Consider the following 11,550-nt stretch of genomic DNA (forward strand, 5'->3'; position numbering starts at 1 on the left):
TGTATAAAGTATAGAATGTGGTTATCTACAGTAACCGATCTGTAAAATTACTCGTTGATAGGCAATGAAATGAAACAACTCACTTACTCACAAAACATGCTTCTTTTATGAATAACACCATTAAGTAGAGACATCAATATCCATATTTTATTCTACCTAAAATCTTGCTGGATACTAATTTGTAATTGCATTGACATTATTATTGGCTTACATTACGAATACAATTTGTTCTGTTCTGCCAAAAAAAAAAAAATACTAAATTAGACAGCAACAACATCAGCCCATTAGCCCACGCAAGATCTGCTGGATCTCAAGTGCATGTTCAGTGAAGTGTGTAAACAACAAATTGGGCTGTGTCGGAGTATCAGAGCCAGACCCAAAAAAGAGACCAACCCAATCCAACCTCCCCATTGGCACTTTCACATCACATACCACAGATCACTGCACTCTCCCTCATCCATTGCTCCTGTGCCTCTGTCGACTTTCTTCTATGAACCTATTCTCTCTCTGAAACAAGATATAGTAACTGAACGAAGATGAAGACTCAGAATCTGGGAGAAGGAGAGAGGGAGATTAGAAACGAGTCGCAAACGTTTCCAAATCTGGCTCAAACTGCGACCTTTTTCTCTTTGTCCGGAACCCCAATTTGAACGCGCATCCTCTCTTTTTTCTCTCTCGGGGCCTCAGGTTCTTTTTCCTCATCCCTGTAATTCTTCTTACGGTTACCATTATAGTATCTTGTTTTATATTTTGACTTTTGGCTTTTATTCGTTTGTTTGAAGGGATCCGATTGACCCATCTAATTTTGTTTATTCCATTTATATTTGAAAATTTCGTTTTTTTCGTAGTATATTCATGTTAGGCAAACCAACCCCCCTCCTCCTCTCTAAAAAAAAAAAAATTGCTGTTGTTGAGATTTTGAGACTTGTGATGCTGAATCTAGTAATTTTATCGCCTTAAATGATGCTATGTTGAAGTGGGCATATTTGGAGCTTTGCTAGTTGAAGGAGTGCTGCAAGTGCGGGCGATCTTTACAAAGCGTTTTTTTTTTTTTTTTTGTTGGTATCATGTTATGAGATTTGTGATTTGATAATGCAGATTACTACTCTTTCATGCTCTGTCTTTAAAAGAAAAAATTAAAATGTTAGGGTAGAAAAGTTTGAATTTTTAAGACGGTTCACGTATTATCTGGGGCTCTAGTTACTTATAAAAAAAAAAAAAAAATTGTCTGCGGCTCTACTATTAGAACCATTATTGTACAATGGCCCTGTTATTTCTCCCCATTTAGGAATACAATAACTATTTCAAAGTGTCATGTCCTAGCAATTCGTTTTTTCTGGCATTTAAAGATCTCTCTCTCTCTCTGTGCCCGTCTCTTTGTCTCTCTGTGGCTTTGGAATGTATTTTAGGCTTTGGTAACTATAATGGTGGAGTTGTCTCAGGTCAATGTTGTATGGGTTCGTAAATTGTGTTTTCCTGTCACTGAAAAATGCAAGGTGGGTTAAGTCCTTGCGATGGCAGCTTCACCTTACGTTGCTGCATCTTTTGGTTGCCTTTTTAACATTCCCTGACGTGCTATTTCCCTATCTGGTTCAGCTACTTTCTTTCATTATTTGATATCCAAAATTCCAAATATATACAGCTATATTGACCTTCTTTGGTCCCTTGTTTTTGAGACACAAACTTGGGTTTGATTTGTATCCTTTTGCTACTGGTAGGATTCCTTCCATATGTGCCCAAGAAGCGTTTGACATGAACCAGCATTTGCATCGGAAACTGGAATTTTGTTTAGCATCCTAGAAACTTCTGGTGGAATAAACTCACCCTGATGCAAGGACAGGGATTACCTTTTACCACTCTGAAGTTGATATTAGGCAGGGTTTTGTTTCTTAGAGCACTGGTATGAGTCATCAGACTTCTCTGAATAACACGCTAGATCCTGTAGAAAGAGCGTTGTCAAATTATAGGGTATCTTCTGGTGAGACAACATTTGTGAACACAAGTACTCACGATGTTCTGAGCTTTAGTGGCTGGAATACAGGTGAACCCAGCTCTAGACTGAATCCACAAAATCAAGTGAATGGTGATGGGTTTAAAATTGAACATGGGTGGTCTTCTTCGCTAAATGTACATTCTGGGGCCAGCCCAAGGTTGGAGGAAGGGCGACTTGAAGTAAATAATATCCTTTTTCCTGGGAGAGTTAATATTGGCCTTGGTGGCAGTCGGATTAGAAGTGGGCCTTTGTTCATGGAAGGCTCCAGCTCTAATAATGTCCCTCAGAATGTGAATCTAAATGAAGGATATGCGGGTAATAGTGGGAATAGTGGTGGGGGCATAGAATCTGGTCTAGGCCCTCATCGTAACAAGTCAAGTGGAGCAGAAATAGAGCAGACATCTTCTGCTTGTGGTTCATCTACTTATATTGAGACTTCATCTGGAAGCTCCAGCTACATGGTGGAGGACAGTACTGGTGGCTCAGGTTCTTCTTTGGGGACTTGGGGTTTATCCTGCAAGCGAAAGGCCCTTGAAGGTACTTCTGGGCAGTCTTATCCTGGTGGAAGTTCTAACTCCTTTCCACAGGCTGAAAATGCTGGATGGCGTGGTGGCTCTGGTGGTTATAGTTCTTCTAACAGTCTATTTATACTCTCCCAGGATTCTTCTGATGTTAGTCCTTCTGAACAGCAGAACCTAAGCATTGGGATTGGTATAAGAGGAGGGGCTTCTGATGCCTTTCCTTCTTCAAGTGTTATGGGTAATGCAGAAATCCCCTTCAGAAATTTTGTTAGGAGACCAAGTTCTGGAAATCAGCAGGAAGCTTTACCACTGAATTTATCTTCAACAGGGAGTAATAGGCATTCTCATTTTTTCTCCTCTCATGAATCACCTAGATCTGCTCCATTTGGTGATTCTCTGGACCTGAGACCTGCAGCAGTAACATCAGCAAGTTTGGGTGGTCCCCAAAGCCATTCTCATGCTATGCATGATCCTGGTTTGTCAGGAATCACACATCCTTTCCATTGGAATGGGGCTTCCACTTCAAGAGTGAGTGGATTTTCAAATTCTCTCAACTCTAGAGAAAGAGGCTCTTCATTAAGAGAAGAACCAAACTTAAGAAGCATCACAAGAAACGCTACAGTGCACCCCATGTTTGAACCTGCAACTGATGTGAGAAATTCTGTAAATGATCCAACAAGTTGGAGTTTGGCTTCTAGAAATATTGGCAATTCTGATGGAGTTACTTCCACTACTAGAGCTGGCGCCAGTTCAAGCATCCATATGTGGCCTAATTCTACCTGGATTCCGCACCACAATCCCCCGGCACAAAATCAGCTAAGACCATCTGAGTCCCCATGGTCTTTGTTTCCCCCCATTGACTCGGAATCTGGAGGTCGTAGTGGTCATTTTACCTCATTACCTTCAGGCCCTTCTTCTTCTTCACAAGATGCAGTGAGGTCATCTGGATCTAATGGCCAGGGCCATCACCAACAATATCCAAGGTCTGCATTTCTTATGGAAAGACAAACTGATGATATTCTTGGTATGCCCCATTCTTTGCGAGCTTTAGCTGTTGACATTGAAGGGAGACGACGACTAATATCTGAGGTTTGTATTCTAATGTTTCTCTCCCCTCTCCATGTTAACTTTTTTGGTGTCTATATTGCTTAGAGGCTATGCTTTTTTTATAAGTGCTTAGAGGCTATGTTCTTGTGATCAATCTTTTACCATGTTTTGTATTCATGTATCAACTATTACTGGTGTGCTCATGAAATGTACAAAGTTTTCTTTAGATGTATAATATTCTCTTATACTAGCTGTTAGGTTGGGTTTGGGTAGTGAGAAGTGTTGTGAATGGTAGTAAAAAAGTAGATGAAAAGTAATAATATAATATTGAATAGTAGTAAAAAGTAATGAATAATAATTAAAAGTAGGTGAAAAGTAATAATAAAGTAATAAATAGTAGTGGAGTATGCTGAGAATACCTGAGGTACTTTCAGTACCCAACCACAGTCTTAAACTCTCTCGTACTCTCGGTGTGTGTATGTGTGGATCTTCGCATTGGTAATGTGCCTGGTAGTAATGGTACAGTTGCATATGTTTGAACTCCCTAAGAGTTTTTTCCCTTGTTTCTATAAATCTTTAGAAAATGTTTGGACGTTCTTCAGGAAATTTTATTCATCCTGATATTATGTTGGCCTAGAAAAGTAAACTAAGAATTTCCATCTTCGTAACTAGCTTTTATCTGCAACTTATGGTCTTGGGTTGAACCACTGTAGATGGGTTTAAAGCTTTTTAGTTTAGTTTTGTAGTTTTAAATGAGTAAAAAAGTGAACATTGATCCACACAGATGTAGGATATCATACATCTCAGTTCAGTGCAAGTTTTCTCAATTGATAATTTAAGCATATCAAAGCAAGACAGACTCCATTTAACTATAGTTAATCTAGGACAAAGCAGACCTACCCTTGGATTACCCATCACTCTGGTGGTGCCCTTTGGATGTTGGGTGAGGAGCACCTGGAGCTATCTCCTTGTATCCATACCCCAAACACCCCTGAAACTGCTCCAACGTCTTAAGAAATTGGGCTGGATTATCTTGTAATTTTTTATTTGCCAACACACATTTTCAAAGAAAAGCTTGCTGCATGGTTCATCAAAGTTTGGTTGAAATTGAGAGTATTGAATTTATTCAGTCTTTGTTGTGTACAATCAACGATTTGAGCTATTGGCTTGTTCGGGTATCTAATTTAAATTTATAAAATACTTGTTTCAACTTTTAGCTCTGGGGTCTTAAGCAAGTATTTTACAAGGGAGTGAGAAGTCTGTGGTGTATTTGAAGATGTTCTTTCTAAACACTCTTTACCAATAGCTGGCGGTCTACACTGGGGTAACACCCACTGTCTTTGATACAATTTATCTTATCAGAAAAAAATGAATAATCTCTTCACCAGTTATGCGTTGCAACTAATGGTAGACTAAAAAAGAATTATGAGTATGTTGTTGGTGCATGGATGATCAGCGAACGATTATACTGGAATGGATTATTATCTCATTGTCTTCTTACTTTGATATGCTTTTGTTGTAAAGCTGCTGGCTTGACTATGTGAACCGTGAGCTACCTTTTATGGCTATGGCATATGGTCCACTGTTGGGTATCATGTGTAGCACATGTAGAGTACTTTCTTATGGATGACATATACGCAAGATGCTCGCATACATTTAGTTTTGCAAACTCCCTGCCTCCCATCACACCTTAACACTTAAATTCTCCTTCTTATCCTTATGTTTGATCAACTCCCACTATTGGGAGAAAATTAAATATGAACTTGAGAAGAAGCATATTGGACCACATGCTTTGTGTACCTTTCATTTACACTTAAAACAATTTTCCTTATGATTCGGCATACTCAAGCTGCCAGCAGATCCTTGCACTTGTGAGTAAGACAATTGACATGATAGCTCTTTAGGCACGCACCTAGTTAGGACTGACTAAGATGCTCTGTTGATCCAGAAAAATGCTTAGTACGTGCTTGCCATTTGACACATGCTATGGCTTTGGCTAACATTTAAACTTCATATTGGTGATATGCCAGGACTATATGTTTTTTGACCCGTTCATATATCATGGCATGGCTGATGTGCATGACATGCACAGGGATATGAGGCTTGATGTTGATAACATGTCTTATGAGGTATGAAAAGAAAAATTATTTTCCATCGGCAATTCTAGTAGAAATTGTTCTCTTGATACAAACGGTTTGGATTTTAGGAACTGCTGGCATTGGAAGAACGCATTGGAGATGTGAGCACTGGACTGAGTGAGGATAGCATTTTCAAGTTAATGAAACAGCGGAAACATTTAACTGTTGCACCAAATCCTCCAGACTTGGAACCATGCTGTATCTGTCAGGTATGAGCTATCTCCATCTCTACTCTGTGTGCACGTATTTTTTTTTTAAATTTATTAAACCGCTATATTTCTACCTTCTGTTTTCCTTTTCATCTCTTAAGTAGACTGCCGTCTTGGATTGCCGTAATTTTGTTTACACTGCTTGAACCTTTGTGGCAGGAGGAATATGCCGATGGGGATGGTCTTGGGACACTAGATTGTGGGCATGATTTCCACACCGATTGCATCAAACAGTGGCTAATGCAGAAGAATTTATGCCCCATTTGTAAAACGACAGCCCTGTTGACATGAGAGGGATGATGACATTGTCTAATCCGTGAAATGATTATTTCCTTGCACATGAATCAACAAACCCATAATTGGGTTGATAATAACTTAAACATACCTTTCTTTCTGAACGCAGTTTTCTTGTTCACGAACTGCATATGAAGACGAAAAGGTGTAGTTATCTGTAAAAGGGGAAAAAAAAATGCTACTTTAGTATAAAGGATTTGTCTATACCTTAGCAACGAATACGTTCATATCTTCATGCGAATTATATATACATTAAAAGTATATTTGTCCCATTACGAAGCATTGAAAATGGTACTGGAAATAAGAATTTAACTTTTTCCGTTATAACTATCAGATTGGTTAGATTTTAATTTGGCTCGTCTCCATTATATGGTGTGATGATCTCCTTGTTGGAATTGAATTTCGAAGATAATTTATCGTATAATTTCTTTAGAACTTACTCAGTTTTGGTATAAGATATGCTGGTCTTGTTGATGAATATGCAAGATGAGTTATTTGTGATGTGATTAAGAGGGCTAGGTGTGTTGAGACTAGGAGGCTTGCATTAGGTTGCATGCATAGCTTGGGTAGTGAGGCGATGAGCATCCAAGATAAGTGCTACTAGAGAAATCTCATAACAAGATGATACGTTTTTAAAAAGTAGGAGTGGAGGCACCATTCATAGTGGTGGTAGGCAATGAACATTTTATTTAGGAATTTATTTATTTTAATATGTTTATTCTATTTTCTAGTTCGGCAATGCTACATACAGTCGTGGAATTGTAAATGTCGCGCAATCGTTTTGAAAAAGAGTGGGGTTCACGATTAAAAAGTTAATTTTTTTTTTTCATGTGGGTCTTATATTAATTCATTTTTTTCAAAGCGACTGTACGCCGCTTGCACAACCACGACTGCAAATATCATTTCTCTTTCTAGTTTAATTTTTAGTTTGTTTTCTTTATTTTAGACATTTAATGTTGTTTCTCTAAAGTTAGGATTCTTAAAACTAAGGAGTGGATTATGAGTGAGATTTAGATCTAGGGAAGAGATGAGAATGCATGTGGCGCCAATCCTAGGGGAGAATTCCTATTTATAGTTTGCTTGCTTGTTTATTCATCAATTAATGTTTTATTCAATGAATGATAATTTTCTTTTCAATTCTTTTAAGAAATAAGTGTTAGTTTGAACTAGTCTTGATTTTTACTAACAAATTTACTTGGATCTTTGTGTTGCCTTGAGGTAACCTTAGATCTAGCCAACTAACAATCAACAAACCTAGATCTAATCACTCAACACACCAAACACAAGTGAGTGAGAGTGAGACTTCCATTACTTGTTCAAAGATCCATGATTTTATAGAGTTATATATTCGTTTGTATGTATATATATCTTCTCATTGTTCATGTGCCCATTTGCACGGGATTTCTTTAATAAATATCTCTGGTCAGAAATAATTTCTTCCAAATTATCGTTCACCTCTAAATGGCGAATTAAATAATCTAGATTCCTGAAAAAATATAAGAAAATAAAAAGTTTCAAAGATTAAATTTCGGCCAAGACCTTTGTTTTGAACATGTCAAAACGCGATAGGCTTCAAAAGGAAATTAAGGCAGGAGAGAGAGAGAGAGAGAGAGAGAGAGAGAGAGAGAGAGAGAGAGAGAGAGAGAGAGAGAGAGAGAGAGAGAGAGAGAGAGAGAGAGAGAGAGAGAGAGAGAGAGAGAGAGGAGAAGTTATACCAGTGGTAGATAGGCAATTTAAGTTTTAGATCTTGAGTGCATGCTAGAGGCAAAGCCTCTATGGTTAATTAATACAGTTCTTCTACAGCCAGTCGGTGGCTGCAAACGGCATGCAATCGGCTAATTATATTATAGTTTGTTTTATTTTTCTTATTCAATTCTTATGCCACGTCAGCCTTATATTATATTTTTAAAAAAAATGTAGAAAAGTTCAAATGTTGGTGTGTTCTTCAAGTTTCGCTGAAGCGAAAATGGAACTCTCAATTGGAAACCAACCCAGACAACAAATCAGAAACCAACCCAGACAACAAATCGGGGCATCTTCTTCATGCAATACTCTCAATCGGAAACCAACTCAGACAACAAATCTCAAAAGATCTTAAAAAAAAGAAACCACCAAAACTGTCCCAAGAACTGAAAAACGTCCAACCAACCCGCAATGAAAACAACCCATCTTCAACAATACACAGAGGACAACATGTGGTACAAGGAGAGACTTACCACACGAACTCAGCACCAAAAACCAGATACCAACAACAAACCAATTTCATAAACCGCGCAACAAAGGCGCATGGGTGAAGATATGAACAGTACACAAGCATAATCATCTAATCTCATCGGCACCCATATTTTAGCTTTGCGTAGAGAGCCACTTTCCTCGTGCGATGGGGAAAATCTCTGTATGAACACTGGTGCTCCGACCTCCTCCTCTAGAGTTAGTGTGCCGTTGTGAGGGGAGGCTTGAGGGCTTGGGAACTACCGGTACGATGATGGAGAGCGGGTGAGAAGTGGGTCTTGGCGCAAGGGTGGCCTAAATTTGTAAGGGGTTTCACACAAAGAGAAAGAAGAGGGAGAAAGGGCGGTCGACGGCGTGACTGAGGGGAGAATTAGAGAGAGAGATAGAGAGGGTGCCGTTTTGATTTTTGATCTTTAAAGGTTGAAACACAGAGATAGAGATAGAGACGGTGCCGTTTTAATTTTTTCCACATCAACACCGTTTGCATAGCGCTTGCACGTCTCGACTACATCTAGACTTTTTTTTAATTAATAACGGCTACATCTTGATTTTGTGGTGTTTCATGAATATCTATCATTAAAAGAAGAAGCTGCAAAAACTAATTGGCTTGGATGTTGTGTTAGCAACACAATCCCAACCTAATCTCACTACAACAAAACTGCCCTTTTTTCACGAGTTCTTTTTCCACTATATAAGTTTATGAAAAATACTTCCTATTGTTACAAATCTTGTTTGTGGAAAAAAATATTTGTTTTTATCACTACTTCAAGTTCCACGATTTTGAAATAGTGGGTAAAACTATCTTTTGCGGCTACACAATAGCGCCACAAATAAGTTGGAATATTTTTCACTGAAATACGTTTGACGATGCAATTTTGTGAGTAAAATTAACTTTTTGCGGCGAGTTTTTGTCGCCGCAAATGAACACTTTAATCTCCACCGTTCGATAAAACCCTAATTTCCCTTATTACTTTCTCCACTCTTCCTCCTGCCCCACGGACGCAGCCTTCCCCTTATTTCCTTCTCTTCTCTCTTCTCTGCCCCTTGCCCTCTGTTCTTTCTCTCCCCCACCCCCCGGCACACAACCTCAGGCCCTCACCCAATCACTCTCTTCTCCGTTCTCTGCCCCCTGCCCTCGCCCTTTCCTCTGTTCTTTCTCTCCCCCACCCCCCGGCACACGGCCTCAGGCCCTCACCCAGTCACTCTCTTCTCCGTTCTCTGCCCCCTGCCCTCGCCCTTTCCTCTATTCTCTGTCTCTCTCTCTCTCTCTCTCTCTCTCTCTCTCTCTCTCTCTCTCTCTCTCTCTCTCTCTCTCTCTACAAATCTCGATCTCACCCTGTGACAGTCCCCCATCTCACCCTGACGGCCTGACCCAGTTCCCTTGACCCTGATCCAGTCCCCTTGACTCTCGTCTCTCTCTTGCCGAGTCGCCGCAAGACCTCACGCTGATCCAGTAACCACCCTCGCAGGCCGCGGTCGACACGGTAAGCCTCTCTTTCTCTTCTCCCTTCGTCTTATCTCTTTGTTTAAAATGTAAATCTGTGTAATCTTGCGATGATATCTTGTATAAAATTTGTTTGATTTTGTGATGATATAGTTGTGTAAAATTTGTGTAATGTTGTGATGATATGATTGTGTAAAATCTGTGTGATATTGTGATGATATGGTTTTGTAAAATCTGTGTAATGTTGCGATGATATGATTTTGTAAAATCTGTGTAATATTGTGATGATATAGTTGTATAAAATTTGTGTAATTTTGTGATGATGAGTTTGTATAAAATCTGTGTAATTTTGTGATGATGATGTCCATTTTATGTTATTCAGGATGCAGTAGAGGTGATTTTCTGTCAATTTCTTTCAAATGGGTATGTAGAAGGACTGATTCCTTTCATATATGCACCTATTTAAGTCCTAATCAGTCCTTCATTTTTTAAATGGCAGCCAAACTTTCAATTTAAGATTGTGTTTAAATATTAAAGTGGGAATTAATAACATGCTCTTTCTAAATTACGTTTTACTTTTTATTGGAATTAACTTGGATTTGGTTTTATGCTACCCTCAGGAGCAAAAGGCCATATTGGAGAATGAGGCCCTGCCCCTGCACAAACAGGTGAGAATTAAACTTGATTCAACTATGCATGCATACACATCATATTAGTGTTATGTTATGCTTTTGGATGTCAGAAATAAATGGAACTTGATTTGGTGTTAGATTAGTGTTGGATTGGATTTGATTGTGTATGGAGGAAGGGTTGTATTGGTCCATTGGGACAATCGTGTAGCCATGACAGAAGAGATCAATTCTGATGTGTAGTGTGGGCAGTTTTAGGGGTGAAGTAGTCAACAACATGATGGTTTTGTTATGATCCTATAATTATATAGATGGCTGTATATCTTTTTGGGAAGGTGTTTACAAATGGCCCTCAAAACCTTTTCTGTGTGAACTGATTACTTGATTATTCTATACAGGTTCCACAAATGGATGGGATATCTTCTTCACTTGGTGCACAGTTACTGATGACACACTCTATGATACCACTAGCATGCATTTAGAAGGGCTCGAGATTGGTTCCAGCAATGTTGGTATCAAAGCTAACAAAGTAAGTTACCAACTTTGCTTTAGATCTTGAGTTTGTCATGGTTGAAATGCATCATAGAGTTATGTTAGCTACTTGACAACTGGTTGCTGGATATGAGGTAGGACTTTAATTGGGTTTGGTCATTATATAAATACCTATATATAGTTGGAATGCCTTTGGGTTAGCCAAAGGGTTTGTATTCATAAGGACTTGGCTGGAAAATTGATTGCAGTTTGGTTGATATGATTAATGAAGCTTGAAGAGCATGCTATGGCTTTAATACAAGTTTGTTTTAAAAAATGCTGGTAAAAAATCAGGGTAGATGCAGGAAAAAAGTATGGCAGATCAAAACAATGCAAATTATGCGTTACAGTGTATGGGTGGGATTGTAAATCCAAATCTGGTTATTATTATGATGTTGGGAGTTTGGTTATTATATAAATAAATATATATCCAATAGTGGTTCGAGTATGATTAACATGTTCTTGATGGTGCACCTTAGATATCAGTAAAAGATGGTGGTATTTTACATTCT

The 11,550-nt window shown here is 38.7% G+C and overlaps 1 protein-coding gene across 1 annotated transcript; it reads left to right on the forward strand.

The window, feature by feature from the left end:
* Positions 1–414: 414 nt before the first annotated feature.
* LOC122313491 (E3 ubiquitin-protein ligase MBR2-like) lies at positions 415–6,484 on the forward strand. Its single transcript, XM_043128555.1, has 5 exons — positions 415–687; positions 1,719–3,603; positions 5,592–5,690; positions 5,768–5,908; positions 6,068–6,484. The coding sequence occupies exons 2-5, from the start codon at positions 1,903–1,905 to the stop codon at positions 6,197–6,199; spliced, it is 2,073 nt and encodes a 690-aa protein (XP_042984489.1). The 5' UTR covers positions 415–687; positions 1,719–1,902; the 3' UTR covers positions 6,200–6,484.
* Positions 6,485–11,550: the final 5,066 nt, after the last annotated feature.

Source organism: Carya illinoinensis, chromosome 6 (assembly GCF_018687715.1).
Source record: "Carya illinoinensis cultivar Pawnee chromosome 6, C.illinoinensisPawnee_v1, whole genome shotgun sequence".
Classification (NCBI taxonomy): domain Eukaryota; kingdom Viridiplantae; phylum Streptophyta; class Magnoliopsida; order Fagales; family Juglandaceae; genus Carya; species Carya illinoinensis.